Source organism: Condylura cristata, unplaced genomic scaffold (genome assembly GCF_000260355.1).
Source record: "Condylura cristata isolate star-nosed mole 26May11 unplaced genomic scaffold, ConCri1.0 scaffold00026, whole genome shotgun sequence".
Taxonomy (NCBI): Eukaryota; Metazoa; Chordata; class Mammalia; order Eulipotyphla; family Talpidae; genus Condylura; species Condylura cristata.
Genome location: NW_004567127.1, coordinates 4,642,517 through 4,659,266, shown reverse-complemented (window position 1 = coordinate 4,659,266; position 16,750 = coordinate 4,642,517). Strand labels below are relative to the sequence as shown.

Genomic DNA, 16,750 nt, shown 5'->3' with positions numbered 1-16,750 from the left:
ATCGAACTCATGCGGAAGTGGCTTAAACTTCTCAGTGCAGTGCTTTAACCCGCTGTGCTACCAGGGAGGGCCGACACTGTTTTTTGTTTTTTTGTTTTTTTTTTTTTTATCATCCCACACTGGTTTATTTCACTTAGCATCATGCCTTTTAGCTCCATCTTGTTGCTGCAAATGGCATGGGTTTATCTTTTTTATGGCTGAGTAGTATTCCATTATGTATGTTCTTGTGATTCATTCATCTGTGTTTAGGCGCTTAGGTTGTGCCACCAATGTTGTGTGCACACCTTGGGTATTTATAAACAGTGCTGCAAGGAACACAGAAGGGCAGGTTTCCTTTCAAATTTGTGTTTTTGTATTCTTTGGGTAGATACATGGGAGTGGAATTGCTGGGTCATATGACAGGTCCATTTTTAACTTTTGAGAAACTGCCATGCTTCTTTCCACAGGCGCTGGGCCATCTACAGTTCACTTGGGCTTTTTATCATTTCCTTGAATAGTTAATGGATTTCTTGAGTTATTCTCTAAATTATAGAACAGCCATGATACAAAAACTCAGAAAGAATATACAGATTCACAGGTGGACAAACGACATAATTGCATCAAAGATGGCTTCCGCTGCTCCTGGTGGGGCCCGGTGGTGTCTCAGATGCTCTGGTCATGGTGCTTCCAACAGGTGCCTCAGGGGTGTCAGAAATCCCAGCAGACTCCTCATTTCTCCCTCCTTTGGATTTTTCTCTCTCCTGGAGTTTACTAAAAGTTCCTTGGTGTTTTCTACAGACATTTATTTCCCTAACTCTTAGTATCTTTAAGGTGTAACTATTTTGGTGTTCACTTGCATATGGGTATCTTCCCATATGGAGTGCTGACTCCATTTCTGGAGAGTCAGACAAAACACATTTCTTACGGGTCTGATAACCTTTTCTTATGAGTCTAATAGCAAAAGGAGGAAATGAACACAGAGAACCATCATTTACTGACAACATAAGCTGGAAACAATCAGCCTGTTAGACTCTTTAACAGTCGCCACCTGGATACCAGCCTCATGCGCCCTTACTGCAGACTCACTAACCCGCATGAAGGCTAGACCCTGCCTTCTTCTCCAGATTCTTCTTAGCACCCTCATTTTCTTTACCAGTCTTGGCCCCAGGGACATCCTCACTGCCCTCTCAACCTTTAGAGGTCTAAAATTTGCTTTTCTAAGATGTTGTGGGGCTCACTCAAATATCACCTTAGAAAAGCCTTCCCTGGTCCCCCTTTCTAAAACAGCAGCCCCTTACTCTCTAGTCCCTCATCTATTTGATTTTTCTTCATGAGACTTTTCATATCTGTTACATTAGAAACACACACACACCTGTGTGTGTATACAAGCACATGTGTACGTGTGTGTATTGTATGTGCCCATGAGTGTATACAGATACATATACACCCATATTTTCTAGTTTCAACTAGAGCACAAACATCCCTCTCCCTGGCCATTTTCTTGTCCGCGTGGGACTGCAGCACCTACTGCCTGTCAGTACTACATAAATATTGAGCAAATGCTTCTATTTCAGAAGAGAACATGAAGGTAGTGACCTGCTCTCCCCTGGAGCTGCCGGGAGGGCAGGAGCTGTGAGCGGCTGCTGCTTCTGGTCACTCACTGCAGCCCTGCCCCTCCAACCTCCCGTCAGCGCTACAGGTCTGCTCGGGAAGTAACGGCCTTTGCTCCACCTTCACACTCAGGTGGATTTGCGCCGCCAGTGGGTTTCCCAGATTGTGGAAGAGGTGCAGAAAATCGTCCAGCGTCTGACCACAGAGATCAGCCACCGGGATGTGCGATTCCAAGCTGTCCCCTACTCCGAGACGTACAACGGGAACATCAAGGTGAGTGGGTCTCACTCACCTGGGCACCCAGGTAGAGGCCGGGGATGGGGGCGGAACTCAGAGAGGACTCCCCCTCCCCCGCCCCACTGCTGAAAGCACCCTCAGTACTTCCTGTTCCACATGTACCTTTCAGGACTCACCCTTTACACTCCTTTCACAGGTGTGCTCTCAGGTGAGCCCTCCTGTAATAACACGACAGATGGGGAAACTGAGGCTCAAAGGAGGCAAATGGCTTGATCAAGTCACGTTAGCCCCAAAGCCAGAACCCAAACCCGGCTCCGACAGCCACCGTCATCTGCTAGACTGACTGGCCTGTAGCTAAGCCCTTGTTCATGTGCTGTGGAGTAGCTTGGTGCCTGGGTAAAGAGAACTCAGGCTGCTGGCAAGAAAATAGTTGAAAATAAAAGTCTGGGTTGCAGGTGGAGGAGGGACATGAAAGAGGAGGTCCTTAGAAACTGCTGGAGGTCCTTTGGAACGACCTCTTCCTGCTAGGAATCCCACAGAGCTGTAAGCTACCAGGGCCAGTGGGAGCAGCCAGAATGCCATCACCCTGAAGCGTGAACAAAGTCTTTGTCACACAAAGCTCTCACTTGAGCCTGCAAACAACTTTATGGAAGAGACATTACAGTTCTGTCCTGTTTAGAGAGGAGAGAAGTGAGTCTCCCCATTGTTCTGAACCCCCATGCTTCTTTTACCTTAATTTTTTATGACACATTTAAAACTCTTCTCACCTGTTAAATGGAAATATATTTATACCATATTTCTCACACCACACTGGTTCTTGATTGGGAGGGAAGGATCACACTTGAGATACTTCATCCCCAGCAGACAGCTTAGTGTGTGATCTGAGTAGACACTCGACTCGAATGAATGAGTGAGTGAAGGAATGGGCAAATGATTCACACCTGCACAGAGTGCCATTGCTGTCCAGAACACTTCATAATTAGTGGGCACAGGACACAATTCTGGAATTTCTGGATGTAGGGATAGAACCAGATGTGGGGAAATTCCCCCCAGAGTGAAAATTATAAGCCTGGCTTGAGTCTTGGGATGTCAGAACGTGATCTACCCACCTCGACCAGCCCAGGCCAACATAAATTGCACAAACATGACCTATATTACAAAAAGCAGTGACAAGGAACAGAAACACAGCCTCACTTTCTATACCCAAGAAACTTCCCTCAGCACCTCCCCTTAGAATTCCTGGTTTCAGATGCATCTTCCAAGGATTCACGTCATTTCCTGATGTGAAGTGTGAAACATAATTACGGGGGGTATCTAAACATTACTTGCATTTCATTGGCTTGTTGGAAAAGCTGTGACTCATTTTTGCTTGAACAACGTAGAAAAAATGTGTCATAACTTTTCCGACAACCCGATAATGTGGACCGAACACCGCAAGCACCCTTACGCAACCGGCAACTTGGTACTCATGTTCCCAGGCTCACGGCAAGCAGGTTCAGATAATGTTGAATGCTACAGTTGAGGCCCCACCCCCTCCCTCCCTTTGTCATCCCATAAACTGTCCCTGGACACCAGAAACCATGTGAACCCATCTTCTTAAGCATCAGACTATTGTTCTCTAAGAATGAGACGGAACCAGTTGCTGCTGGTCACCTGCTGGTCACCTGCTGGGCGTGAGCCATGCCTGGGCCCCAGGCAAAGCTCAGCAGATGCCATTGTCAGAACTTTTCATGAAAAAGTTCACCCAGCTGTCTTCTGCGTGAACAGCTGATTAGCAGAAAAGGAGCAGGGTGAAGTGGGCTGTCTTGCAGGGTGGTCAAAGGTCCAGCTCCCTCAGGGTGCTGCTACCCTGCTGACCAGTTCCTCCCTGGGACTGTGGCCCTGACCCCTTTCCCCTGACCCCGGCTTACCTGGGCCCTGGAGAAAGGAAGCGGGTAGATAGATGATCGATAATTCGTGTTTTTCCAGTAAACTTAGATAAACCTCAGTAGCTGCACTGTCTCCACAAATCATTTCATTCCACCTTTAGTTTTGTTTTTTTTTTTAAAGATTTATTTATTTGTGCATACAGAACTGGGGTACAGGCCAGAGGCTCAGGGGCGGTGAGAGGCTTCACCAGAGACAGAGTGGGGAGCAGAACAGGCAGATTGACGAAGTACACTGCTGAGGGGAGCAGCGAGCGGGTCAGGAGAGGTCTGCTGTGCCCTGTGGGTCACCTCCGGGGCAGGCGGGGATCAAACTCATGCGGAAGTGGCTTTAGCTTCTCAGTGCAGTGCTCTAACCAGCCGCTCCACCAGGGAGGGCCCCACCTTTGGTTTTTAAGGTTTAGTCACCAATACTGGCCTTGGGTCATCAGTACAGGTGGAAAAGAAGAAGGCATTTGCATCATTCTTTCTCCTCTCCCACCAGAACTCCCAGCCGTGCCAGGTTGCGCGTGCTTGGCTGCGAGCAGGTGCAGAACCTAAAGCCACCCCGAGGAGGCAATCGGAAGACCCAGCCTCTGAAATTTGTAGCTCTGCCTCTCACTGGCCCTGCCACCCCCCGCGCCCCGAGACCTGGGAGCCCCTCTGAGCCGTAGGCGCCTTCAGGCGTGGCCCTGAGGATCTAGTCAGAACTGCTGGGTTCAGAACGTGCATGGTTCCGCCTCTGCCTTTTCTTCTCCCCCTGCACATCAGCAGTCTGCCACTGAGTGCAAGGAGCAGTTTACCTTTTCCTCAGGGAAGCCAGCACTCAGGGAGTTAATCTCCACGCCTGAAGGTGACAGCGGGTTAGCGGCAGGACAAAGATGGGGTCATCTTAGGGCCAGCAGGAGCGGCTGGTTCCCCCCGAGTTCGCCAAGAGACCTGGCCCAGCCTCCTGCTGCCCCCAAGTCTGTGAACTCACTCTCGTCCTGTCTCCTCCCTGACCCCAGGTTCTAGGGCCCCACCAGCTCCTCGTCATGGTCCCCGTGAAAGGCCTGGCGGGGTACCGGGGGGCCCGGGAGCGGCGCTGGCGGTACTACACTCTACAGGGTGGCCGGCTGCCCTGCCCGCTGCGGGACCCCGAGGCTCTGCAGCAGTGGCTGGCGGTGGAGCAGTTTGCAAAGAGCCTGTGGCAGTGGCACGAGGATGACGTGAACATCGAGGGGGACATTGTGCCCGCCAAGGTCCTCCATGTGCTCCGGAAGCTGGTGGAAATGGCCATCGGCGCCTGTGGCCTCGCAGGTGAGCGGCTCGGAAACGTGACCTGCAGTGTCTGGCTTTCCTCCCGGCGCCAGGAGGGCTGCCTGGGCGTGGCCTGCGGCCCGCACCCCGGCCTGAGACGGTCAGTGGTCGCTCCTGTGCGCTGTCAACTGGCCCCTCTCTCCCTGGTGTGACACACAGGAGCTGCGTGGGCCGCTTGGGCCCGGCGCCTGCCCGTGGATTTGGGGGGCCGTTTTCCCTGACCTGAGCCGACACGCCTAGGTTATACACCTGCCCCAGAAAGTTAGCAGCAACCCTCGTACTTTTACTAAAAAGTGAGTTCCTTACAAATCTTAGATCTTAAAGAAGTAAGTTATTTACCAACCTTAGATCTTGTTAACGCTCTTCTCACTGGACACCCTCCAATTGCCGGCACTAACCTCAGGGGTGGAGTACCACAGTTGGAAACCATCAACGTGGCCAACACAGAATCAGAAGCTATCGAGAGACGGGTAACCCCCAGATCTTAAACCGCAGGACTGAGGCACAGAGGCCTGTCACCTGTGCACACACTCACACACACCCTCTCTGTGTATCCAGAGCAAAAGGGTAAGGTTCGAACTGGGAAGATAAAGGTTAACTACCTTAATTACCAAAGAATATATATAAACCTCTAAGAAAAAAAAAAAAAACACGAACAAACTAATAGGAATCATCAGAAAAAACATAAATCACAAAGATAATAAAGGTGCAGTAAAACAGGTGCCATTTGCCATGTACTTTGAGAAGTGCACGCCCAGTCTCCTCACACACTGGCAGGGAGGTGGGGGGGGGGCACACTGGCATTTTTATACCCGGCTCTTGAAGTCTAAATTGGTGCCTGCTTCCTAAAGAGGAATGTGTCCACTTTTTTTTTTTTTTTTTTATAATGTGCTTACTTGGCAAACCAGCGATTCTGGTTCTGCAAATACATGTCTAGAGATACACAAAAAATACACACGCATCTGCACTGCCATGGGCTTCACCATCATAGATAATTAGACATAATCTAAAAGACTAACAAAGGGGACTGGACTCCACTGTGTGGCCTCTGCCTGGGGGCTGTCAGACAGCCTTTGAAAAGGTTGGGGTGTCGCTCACACACACACACGCGGGCACACGTGTGAGTTTGCAAAATGCCCAGGCTAGATAATTTAACGAGAAAACAAAGTGTTGAATAATGTTCCATTCCATTTGGCTAGAAAGAAGAGGAACTGTGGGTGCATTTGCTTGTCTAGCTGTTCACAGCTCGGAACGTTTCCAGAATAGACGTATCTCGGGGTTCACCCCCCGAGATACGTCCGCATAGGACACTGATGTGGATCACTTAATTTAACGCTCACACTGCAACCCGATAGACATTTATTTTTCTGCCCGTTTGACAGATGAGGAAACTGAGATTTAGACAATTAAGTGACCTGCCAAAGGTCGCACGCCACACCGCGGTGTTTGGCGTTCCTGTCGGGCAGCCCTGATGACATTCACACAATGAGCTCTGTATCACACCCAGCCAAGGAGAGGAGTGTTTTCCTTTTTAACAAAAACCTAAGACAATGAGTGAAGGAGCTTCCATTTCCTTCTCTCAGCAAGAAGAAGGAAAGTAATTGATGCCAGTTCACGGCAGATCACCCCGCTCTGCCAGGTTGGCAGAAAAACCAGGTGTGCACCTTTTGAAGAAAAGGGACCGGATTAGACATGAATGGCCGTGTGCAAGCTGGCAGCATCTGCTTTGCCCACTCCTGCTCCGCAAGAGGCCGTGAGGGCCCCTTCCCAGTCCCCTGGCCCTGTCAGCCAGTGGTTATGTCATGCACAGAAGAAGGCTTGGGTCACAAGGGCTCGTGATGATAAATAGCATACCCATGTTAGGCTGGTGGAGACAATTAACCACATGAGACTCGAGTAAGACTTGTCAAGCCCAACCCCATCAATGGTCAAGAATAAGTAAGGGGACCAAGGCTGTCCCCCAAAAACAGTGGGGCACTTTCTAAAAAGACCCTAGTAATGTAAAAGCAAAGGCGCCCTAACATCCTGTGGTCGCAGGGAGAAAGAAAGAAGCCAACGTGGCCAGTAACACAATGGTCTCGCAATGTTTCTGTCCTTATTGACTTGGCCGGTTGTCCAGTCTTGAGTCAGCACCCTCCCCCACACGTGGCGTGTTACCCGGACAGTGAGAGCCCCCTCCCCTCCCCCGAGGGAGCTGCTCACGGACTCCTGTGAACGCTCGCAGCCAGCCCAGATTCCTCTCCTTACGGTCCTCCCGCCATCTCCCGCCAGATAAGGTCAGCATGCTAGCCAACAGCTGTTCGGTCCGGGTCGTGGTGCAGACATCTGTGTGCCAGGTAGAGCTGCAGCTGGCCCCCGCCGTGGAGATCCCCAGCGCCTGGCCCGAGAAAGCCCGGTGGCCCCGATGTCCGAAGCGCTGGCCCTGCCCCGAGAGGGTCAAGTGCATCAAGGTACCGGTGGGAGCCACAGCCAGTCACAGCCTCTCTGCTGCCCAGCAGCTTCCACAGGGGAAGCGGGGCCCCCTGAGGATGCCCTTTGCAAGTGTGCCCCGAACGTACAGTGACCCCGAGAACCTGTTAGCAGCCCCCCGGGCCACTGGGCCTATTGTGTGGCCTTTGGTAGACAGGGCCCAGGGAGCTGTTCTGACAAGCTCCCCAATGACTGGGGTGTAGGTTTAAGCTGGGAACCCCCGTCCAAGGGAGAGTGGGCACCGCCTCTCAGCTGACCCCCCCACGTGCCGGGGGTTGCCCTGAGGCTCCCCCACAGGCGTGTCCGGCCTGCCTAGCTGCCTGGAGAGGGCTTCCTGCTGGACACCGTCCCCCCATTGTCCTGTGTGCTCTCTTCCAGTCCCTGGGGTTCACCTTGCTGGCCTGTTCCAACTACCACTGGCAGCTGAGCTTCCTGCGGGCCGAGCATGTGCTGCTGGCTCAGCTGGACGAGGACGGCGGCTGCCGCCGGAGGTGCTTCCAGGCCCTGAGGCAGATGACGGAGGACGAGTGGTGTCCGGGGAAGCGGCCCGTTCTCACGGCGCACCACCTGCAGGTGAGCGGGCCGGCCTGGACCGCTGTGGCTGGGAGGGGCCCGCCGCAGCGGGGGCCGGCCGGAGCCTCTCCCGGCGGGGTGCAGGGGTGGCACTTCAGGACGGGGCACTGGTGTCTACATGGCCCTCGGGGATTGCTCATCGCGGGGGCGCCTGGCTGGGCCGCTGGCGTCCTCCGCAGCTGCCCAGACTCGCTGACCTTTGCCTCCTGCCCGTGCCGGCCAGCTCCCCCGTCCCCTTCTCTTTCTTTTCTTCTTTCCCTCTTCTCCTTCCTGCCTCTCCCACTCAGTGACCTGCCCGACTCCCACCACACGCCTGAAATCCTGCTGAGGTTCACAAACAAATTTCACCTCAGCATCGTCCTGCAGAAAGCTGGTGAAATCTTTCGAGTAGCTCAAACCTCAGATACATTCATGTTTTCCTGGATGTCATGACTCTCTCAGTCTGCACGCTAACCCGAGTGTAGCCGCTCAGGAGCAGACACACACAGACACGCAGACAGACCCCACAGAGGTGGAAACCAGGAAATGTTGCGGCTTCACTCACAAATCTGAACTTCCAGGTTCACCTCATGAGGCAAGTGTCCCCCGAGTTCTGCCCAAACCCCATATTCTGCATTCCGGCTGTGCCTGCCCACACACTCCCAGCAAACGGCACAGACCCCGTGGCCAGACACCCAGCCAGCGCCTCCTGCTTGGTCTGCACCTGGACGCACTAAGTGGACAAGGCGGACGGGGCTCTTGCTCTCTCGGGGCTCCTCGTCAGGGAGCCTGGGGACACTCAGAGGAGAGGCGTTGCTTTGGGGGGTCTGGGTGCTGCAGGGTCTGGCCTGGGCAGCTGGAATGGGGGGTCAGGAGGGCTTTTCTGGAGAGGTGATCTTCAGTCATGCTCCTGACCGCTCCCAAAGTGGGTCCATCCCCAGAGACGAGGACACCCACATGCCACCGTCTGCAGCCCGCTGGGAGGGGAGAGACTAGTCCGCGCTGAGGTCTCTCGGCCCGGGGCGCAGCCCCTTCCTCTGACCCTGGCCCAGCACGCACAGTCCCTGGGAGTCACTGTGAGGGTGGCTGGCGCCTGCCTCGCCTGCCCCACCTGACCTCTCTCAGAGCACAGCGCCTCCTCCCATGGAAGCGACCTCAGGGCACCGCGTGGCCCCCCACCCTGCCTCTCCTGGCCCTGCACATAGTTGAGCAGTACGTCAGCACTGGTGAAACGACTCAATGACTTCATTTCTTACTCAATTTATTCTCTTCCCCCAAGTCACTCACCTGCGTTTTGCTTCCTTCCTGTCCCCGATTAGCTGTCCTCCCTGACCGGCAAGTCTGCTACCGCCTCCTTTGCTCGCCGGGACCTTTCTCTGGAGTTTCACATTCTCAGCCTAGCCCCTCATGCTTTCTGAAAACACAGCTTGTTTTCCTGGCTCAAGGGTGTGTCTAATTTGTTTTGGGAACTTTGCTTCTCTCTCGACTATCTTTCTATAGACCAACTAGGGAGAACCAGAACTGAAAAGCAAACCTCAGTCTGTGTCCTATCAACACTGCATAATCTTGCCCAGAGATTCCATTGTCTCACCACTAAGATGCACAGAAACCCACTGAGGGGCAAGAATATTTTAGGCAGCGTTTGACCAGGTCAACCAAGGACCTGCCGGCTGTGTCTGCCCTCCAAACTGCATGCCCCCCAGGGGTTTTCTTTTAATTCAGTGGTCTCTAAGCACCCAGGAGATTTCAAGGCAGTGACTTCTCTACTCTTCAGCCCTCGCTCCAGAGCTGGTTCCTGTCACTGCTAGGGATCACTCCCGCCAGGTAAAAGTGACCAATGACACACGTGCTCGTCGCCATGGGGTGATGGCAGGAGGGTGGGGCATCCTTGCCAAGGCCTGTAGTCTGGGGAAAGGAGAAGTGACTGGGCTGGAAGCCAGCGTGGGCAGGATGTGACCGTCACAGCATTTACCGTTGTCATGCCAAGTCCGCCTCTCCCCCTAAAGAGGTTGCTTCATTGAAGCAAAAACTTATCTTTCGTTGGCTTGTCTATTCCTCAAACCCACCCCAGGGTGCTGGGGCTTGATCAACATGTTTGCTTAGCAAGAGAACAGCTTGATCCAAAACCTAGATGATTTTTCTATCTAGGTTGTAGGTTTTCTTGACTAACATATTATCTCCAATTCATTCCCTCAAGACCATTTCAATGAACCAAAATATATTGAACTGTGCAGCTAAAATTGCCCTTTTTTTTAAATGGGAATATTCAACATCAGTTGTTTTCAGCTCAACAGTAATTATTTCACTGAGTCAGAATGTTACCGACAGGCTCTCCTGGGCCAGTGTCTCTGCTGGATGCAGTGACATCAGAGTGGTCAAAAATGTGTGTAAGCCTTTGCTCTCTTGTAGTTTACAATCTACGAGGGGTCAGGTCAATTATCATGCGAGGCGTTAATGCTGTGATCTTTCTGCTTATGAGAAGTCCATGTCCAGGGACTGTTGAATGGGTGATCTGGTGGATGAGTTTCCTGGGCAGAGAGGGTCAGAGCTGTGCACACGAGGGAGAAGTGGGTGATGGACGAGCCTGTGGTGGAGGAGAGCAGGATTCAGGGTCAGGCTGGCTGGTCGGGGAGGACGAATGAGAACCAGGGTGAGACGGGGTTGAGACGCAGGTGGAGAATGAGTCTGATAGACAAACCATGTTGAGGATAGTGTCTTGCTTTTAGTCAGCAAAACCGGGAAGGCTTCGAGGTATTATGAATAAGAACCAGAGACAGATAAGCTCACGTCAGCTGCAGCGTGGATGCTGACCTGTGAGTCAGGGACAAAGTAGGTGCAGACTGGTTCGATGAGTGTTGCCGTCTGGGAGAGAGGAGGCGGAAGGCGAGGGTAGGTGGGTCGCTTTGAGAAACCCTCAGGCGGGACTTGATTGGGGGCGGCAAGGGAGGGGTGACCCTGAGGTTTGTGTCCTGCCTGACTGGCTGGGTCAGCAGTTCTAGAGCAGAGCAGGTTTGGGGCAGGCTGGGGTTGAGCCTGGCCCTGTTGACTGAGAGAACTTTCAGACTTCCAGGAGATGCAGGTCAGGAGGTCAAAGGAGAAGTTGAGGCTGGAGAAGAGAAATGAAGTCAGCTGCAGTCAGTGCGAATTGAAACAGCTGTCAGGAAAGGGAGATAGAGCTGGGGAGAGGCCCCGAGAGCGCCCGCAGAAATGCCGACTCTTAAAGACCAGCCGGCCAGCGTTCACTGCAGTGCTCCAGAAGCACCAGCCCGGTGCCCGGAAGCCAGGCGACTCTTGGCTTGAGAGGGAGACCCCGGGCGGGCTCAAGGGCAGATGGACGGGCCCACTGGACATGGCAGCGTGGGACTCTGGGTCTCCCTGAGAGCGGTTGCTGAGCAGTGAGGACAGGGGATGGAGGCAGGGAGTCGGGGGGTGGGGGGGAGAAAACATGACAGCCAGGGACATGATTGTCTGGAAAATCTAGATTCACAGAGAGTTGGGGATCAGGGCAGGAGGGGACAGGCTTGGGGTGGTTGAAAAGCTGGGGAGGAAGAAGGACACCGGCCACACGCAGTTCCTGGAGGGGAGATTCTGAGCCCTGGCAGGGGACCGTGCCAGCTGGGAGGAGTGGACAGAGCGGAGGGGCCCAGAACGCCCCTGGGGCAGAGCCGCCAGCATGGCGGGCTGGCGGCTTTCAACTTTCCTGTGAAGTCACAGGCAGAGTGGGCAGGGGTGGATTAGGGAGAGCGGTCGTGGCTGGAAAGAGTGGTGAGAGGGCAGAGGGGCGCAGAGACCGGCAGGCAAGGTCACCCCAGGCTGGGGCGCGAGCTCGTGCCCCGTCCCACGCCGGGGATCCGTGCTCCCCCGGCCCAGGCCCGCGCCCCGTGCGCTGAGGGCGGCGGACAGGCCTGACGCCACCTCTCCCCCGCAGACGGTGCTCTTCTGGACCTGTGAGAAATACCCGCAGCCCAGGGACTGGCAGGTGTTCAGCAGGGCCTTCCTGCGGCTGGTGAGGAAGCTGCACAAGTGTGTGAGCCAGCACTTCCTGAAGCACTACTTCGTGAGGAAGAGCAATCTCCTGCAGTACGCCAACTCGGGCGAGCTGGACGCCGTGGCCCAGAAGCTGGACCACTTCCTGAAGAACCCCCACATCAGCCCGCCCTGAGGCTGCCGGCCGGGGTTCTTGGACACTTCATTCGGCGTGTCCTCAATCTCTGGGGGTGGGCTCCTCACAGCCTGCCCAGGAGGAAGTGACGAATGGCAGAGAAAAGTGCATCGACCCAGCAGGCTCGGGGGCCCAACTGGGGCCCAGGCGTGGACCCAGCGGCCAGCCGAGCGAGCCAGCTAGGACCCTCGCCAGGAGGCGGCCCCGGTCTTGACTTCCCTCGCCCAGGGTCCGATCGGCCGGCAGGGAGGATGGAAACCAGCGTCTCAGCCTGCTGCTGGCAGTGTCCTGCGGCCACTGACCAGGGCTCCTTAGTCTTCCATTTGTAAGATGGGATTGTCCACTGCCCCTCGGAGCGGCCCTGTCCCTGGGCCTTTGAGGGGAAGGCAATGGACCCACATCAAGCAGTGCCCGTTGGCCGGCCGGCGCGGGAGCTGGTGTGGGAGTCCTGGATGTCCCTGTGGCCCACAGCTCTTCCAGGCCGCAGGTCATGGCCATGGCTGTCCGCTTCCCTGGTGCTCTGTGAGCAGGACAAAGTGGGTATGAGCAGTGTAAGTCACGCGTGAAGTCATCCTGCCTCCTGGCCGTGCCCTGTGTCCCCAGACCCTGCGTCAGGGGTGGGGCTCACGCCTGCACAGAGTGGGCTCAGGCCTGTGGCCTGCACGGAATGCTTTGGGGTCACTGGCCTCTCACACCCTTCCTCAGCTCACACCACTCACTCCTCGCTCACCGGTCCATGGGTGCCCGGTGGGCTGCGGGGCTGCAGCCAGGAGCACGGCCGGGACTTACCGTTGGGTGGCATCTGATTCGAAGACCGGAAGTAACAGATAAGCAGATGTGATGACTGTCATCATCGCAAGTGTCCTGCGGACAGAGGACTGAGCTAGAGCCAGTGAGAGCTTTGCAGGATGAAAAGGCAAACAGCGGCAGAAGAAGGAAGGAGGTGGTGGGGGACCGGCCAGGTGGGCCGGCCACGTGCCTGGGGAACCCGGGAAGGCACTTGAGTGCTGCTAAGTAAAGCTGTGACACTGGCACTGGCTGCTCCAGAAGCAGTGGCGGCTGTGATCTGATTCACATTTTAAATGTTGATGCTTGTGACTGCACTAAGGGTTGGGGCCACAGGGAGCCCTCGGGGTTCACCGAGCCCCCTCAGGCCACCAGCCTGCACAGACATTGACGCGGGTTTCTAGGAGTTCTGGGTAATTCGGTGATTTCTTCTGACGTTCGCTTTACGCTTCTCAACTCAAGGGAGTCTTTTATGACTTAGAGTATGTTCCCCAAATGAGTAACAGTGAAATGTCTAAAAGCATGAGCTGCTGATTTTTTCCAACAAAAAGGCACATTTGCAAATTAAAACAATTATCTTCACAAATGTCTTGGAGCTAAATGGGACCCTGGGTGCTCACAGAGGAAATCTTGGCCAACGGCAGCTTGATCACCTGAAATGGACAGTGCAGTGCTTTGCTCAGTCCTGGAAATGTTTATGTATTCTCATCTTCTTGCACCTTGGGAACATTCCTGAGAAGGTGGCAGGTATAGGAAGGTTTGGTTTGGTTTTTCAGGATAAAGAAAGCTAACGCGAGTTTTAAAACAGCTGTACAGCACCGGACGCCAGAAAGTCTAAGTTGGCTGTATCATTGCTTCAAAAACACATATGTATTCGGAGAGGGTGGGCGGGACCCGCAGACGCCAGCCTGCTCCCCCTAGATCTTCCCACCTTTCCTGAAGACCCGGTTCTGGAGTTCTGCGGGGCGCGTTCCTGCGAGTTCCCGCTGCTGGCCAGCAGAGGGCGGTGGGGGACCACGCAGGAGAGGAGGCAGCATCCTGCAGGATGCTCCTCTAGCCGGCAGGTGTCCCAGCCCGAAGGCACACCTGGCGCCCCCCAAAAGAGAACCAGGGACACTGGATTCCAGTTGATGATGCGTTGTTGACCTTTCTTGCCACTGGCCCAAAATGAGTCTCTGCTTAGTTCGGATTTTGAAAAGGAGAGGCTACTCCTGGGTAATTCGGTGATTTCTTCTGACGTTCCTGGGACAGAAAGCACAGCTCTGAGGATCCTGGAACATGCTTCTCCGTTTTGGTCTTCCCGTATTTATCTGTCTGTCTGTCTGTCTATTACCTGTCTACCTCTGTCTATTATCTATCTATTATTTATTATCTGGCTATCTATTATCTACCTACCTGTCTGTCTGTTATCTATCTACCAGCCTGTGTGTCTATTGCCTACATTTCTGTCTATCTCTCCTTCCATCCATCGCCTAGTAATAAAGGCTCCATGAGCAAGGGACTTACCTGTATTTTCAGTTATGTCTTTACAACTCAGGGAACAAAGTAAGTGCCCCAAATAACGTGCTGAATGAAAAATGTTTGCAAAGTTCCTTCAGTAACTCTCCTTTTGGGTCCTCTTACTTTTCCATATTTTTGGCCTCTGTTCGTCCCTTAAAAGCATTAGCATCATAGAATATTCAAGTGTACAGGTCTTTAAATTCACAGTGGAGGAAACCGAGATTCAGACAAGTTGAATGACTGGGTTCTAGTCACAACTTTGAGGGGGTCTGTAGCCGCAAGTCTCAAATGCTTTTCCTTTCAGAAGTCCATGAAACTTAAGATATCCAGGAAATGAAGCATGTATTTTTGCTGAATCTTCTCATCTCTGCCCTTGCTCTGACTCCCTCCCTCCTTCTTTTGTGGGTGTCAGGGCTTTGACGTGAGTGTGGCCCTGCGGGAGGAATGATGGGGGGGGGGCTACGTGCTCACTCCTCCTTGCACCCCTCCCTCTACTTTCTCTCTCCAAAAGAGAATCAAAAGAGTCCTGTCACTTCTCTCTGGACTTAGAACACCCTGGCGGCTTTAACAGAGATGGAAATGTGGACGCATGGGAAAATAACCCCGTTCATCTCAGAGGATCAGCAGGTGATCACCGGCAGCCCCTTCACTTTACAAGCAAGAACGCAGGGCCCAAGAGAGGGGGGAATGACTTGATCACTGGACCCCAACCTGAGCTCTTGACCATTTGCCTCTCAGACCTGGTCCTCACCGTGGTAAATGGGGTCATGATTCAGCCGTTGGTGTCAGCCGGAAACCCGGGAGTTGCCCTTAAACCCTCTGCCCATCGCCCGTCACCCTCAATCCACCAGCAAATTCTTCTGGCTTGGATTTCTAAACAGAGGCCGTGTACAGGCCCCCCGCCCATCCACGCTATCCCCCCACCTCTGGGGAAGTCACCCCTAGGCCTTCTGGATTTGCTGCAGGGGCCTCGTGCCCACCCTTGCCACCCACCCACCTACAGGGGCCAGAGTGGTTTATTCCACATGAAAATCAAGTCATGTTTCTCCCCTGCTCTAACCTTCCAGTAAATGCCCATCTCTCTTGGGGGAGGGGGGGCGTCCCTGCAAGGTCCACCTTTCTCCCTGCCCCTCCCCCACTGCACCGTCCCGCGCCTCTCCCAGGCCGGCTTCCTTGCGCTGTTCCAAACACGCCAAGCTGGTTCCTGCCCCAGGACCTTTGTCCCTGTTGGTCCCTATGCTCAAGAGTCACTTGCACCCTTTGTTGACATTGTGCGCTCCTCCTGGGCCAAGGTACCAGATGAGCACCCCACACCCTGACCCCCTACCCTACTTTACTTTCCCGTGGTGGATCGCCGCTCCCCTGTTAGGACAGGAGGCCCCTGCGGGCAGTGACTTGCTCCCTGGGGTGCCTCCTGCCCCAGAGCAATGTGGGGCGCACAGCAGGTGTTCAGGGCGTACTGCTGAGTGGAGTGAGGGATTCTGCTTCCTGAGGCACCACCTGCTTGGTGGCGGGGTCTGGACATGAACTGAGGTGGCCTGGCTCTCAGGCCAGGCTCTTCCCGGCACAGAGCAACATCGTGAGGGTGGAAGGATCGCATCTTCAGCTTTGGAGAAAGAAAAACTGCCCCTGGCTGAGGAAGCCTTTTCCCAGGAAGGGCGGGGTCCCCTTGACAGTGCAGAGCAGCAGTGATGCAGCCACGGGGCACACACTGACTTGCACACGCAGCCTGCACAGGCCACGCACAGGCTGCACACTCACCACGTGTGACACTCACCACGCGTGACACTCACCGCGCGTGACACTCACCACGCGTGACACTCACTACGTATGACACTCACCACACACACAGGCTGCACGCTCACCACGCGTGACACTCACCACGCGGGACACTCACCACGTGTGACACTCACCACGTGTGACACCCACCGCACATGACACCACACGTGACACCGCGCGTGACACTCACCACGCGTGACACTCACTACGTATGACACTCACCACACACACAGGCTACACGCTCACCACGCGGGACACTCACCACGCGGGACACTCACCACGCGGGACACCACGCGGGACACTCACCACGCGTGACACTCACCACGCGTGACACCGCACATGACACCACACGTGACACTCACCGCGCGTGACACTCACCACGTGTGACACTCACTACATATGACACTCACCACACACACAGGCTACACGCTCACCACGCGTGACACTCACCACGCGGGACACTCACCACGCG

At 54.4% G+C, this 16,750-nt stretch overlaps 1 protein-coding gene across 1 annotated transcript in view; it reads left to right on the top strand.

Moving 5' to 3' along the window:
• Positions 1-14,491, top strand: part of MAB21L3 (mab-21-like 3 (C. elegans)) — a 23,234-nt gene extending 8,743 nt beyond the window's left edge. Inside the window, exons 3-7 of the mRNA XM_004689605.2 lie at positions 1,723-1,863; positions 4,739-5,030; positions 7,302-7,480; positions 7,878-8,072; positions 11,980-14,491. Coding sequence (XP_004689662.1) covers positions 1,723-1,863; positions 4,739-5,030; positions 7,302-7,480; positions 7,878-8,072; positions 11,980-12,213 — 1,041 coding nt within the window. The 3' untranslated portion in view covers positions 12,214-14,491. The remainder of the gene's footprint in view (positions 1-1,722; positions 1,864-4,738; positions 5,031-7,301; positions 7,481-7,877; positions 8,073-11,979) is intronic.
• The last annotated feature ends 2,259 nt before the right edge of the window (positions 14,492-16,750 follow it).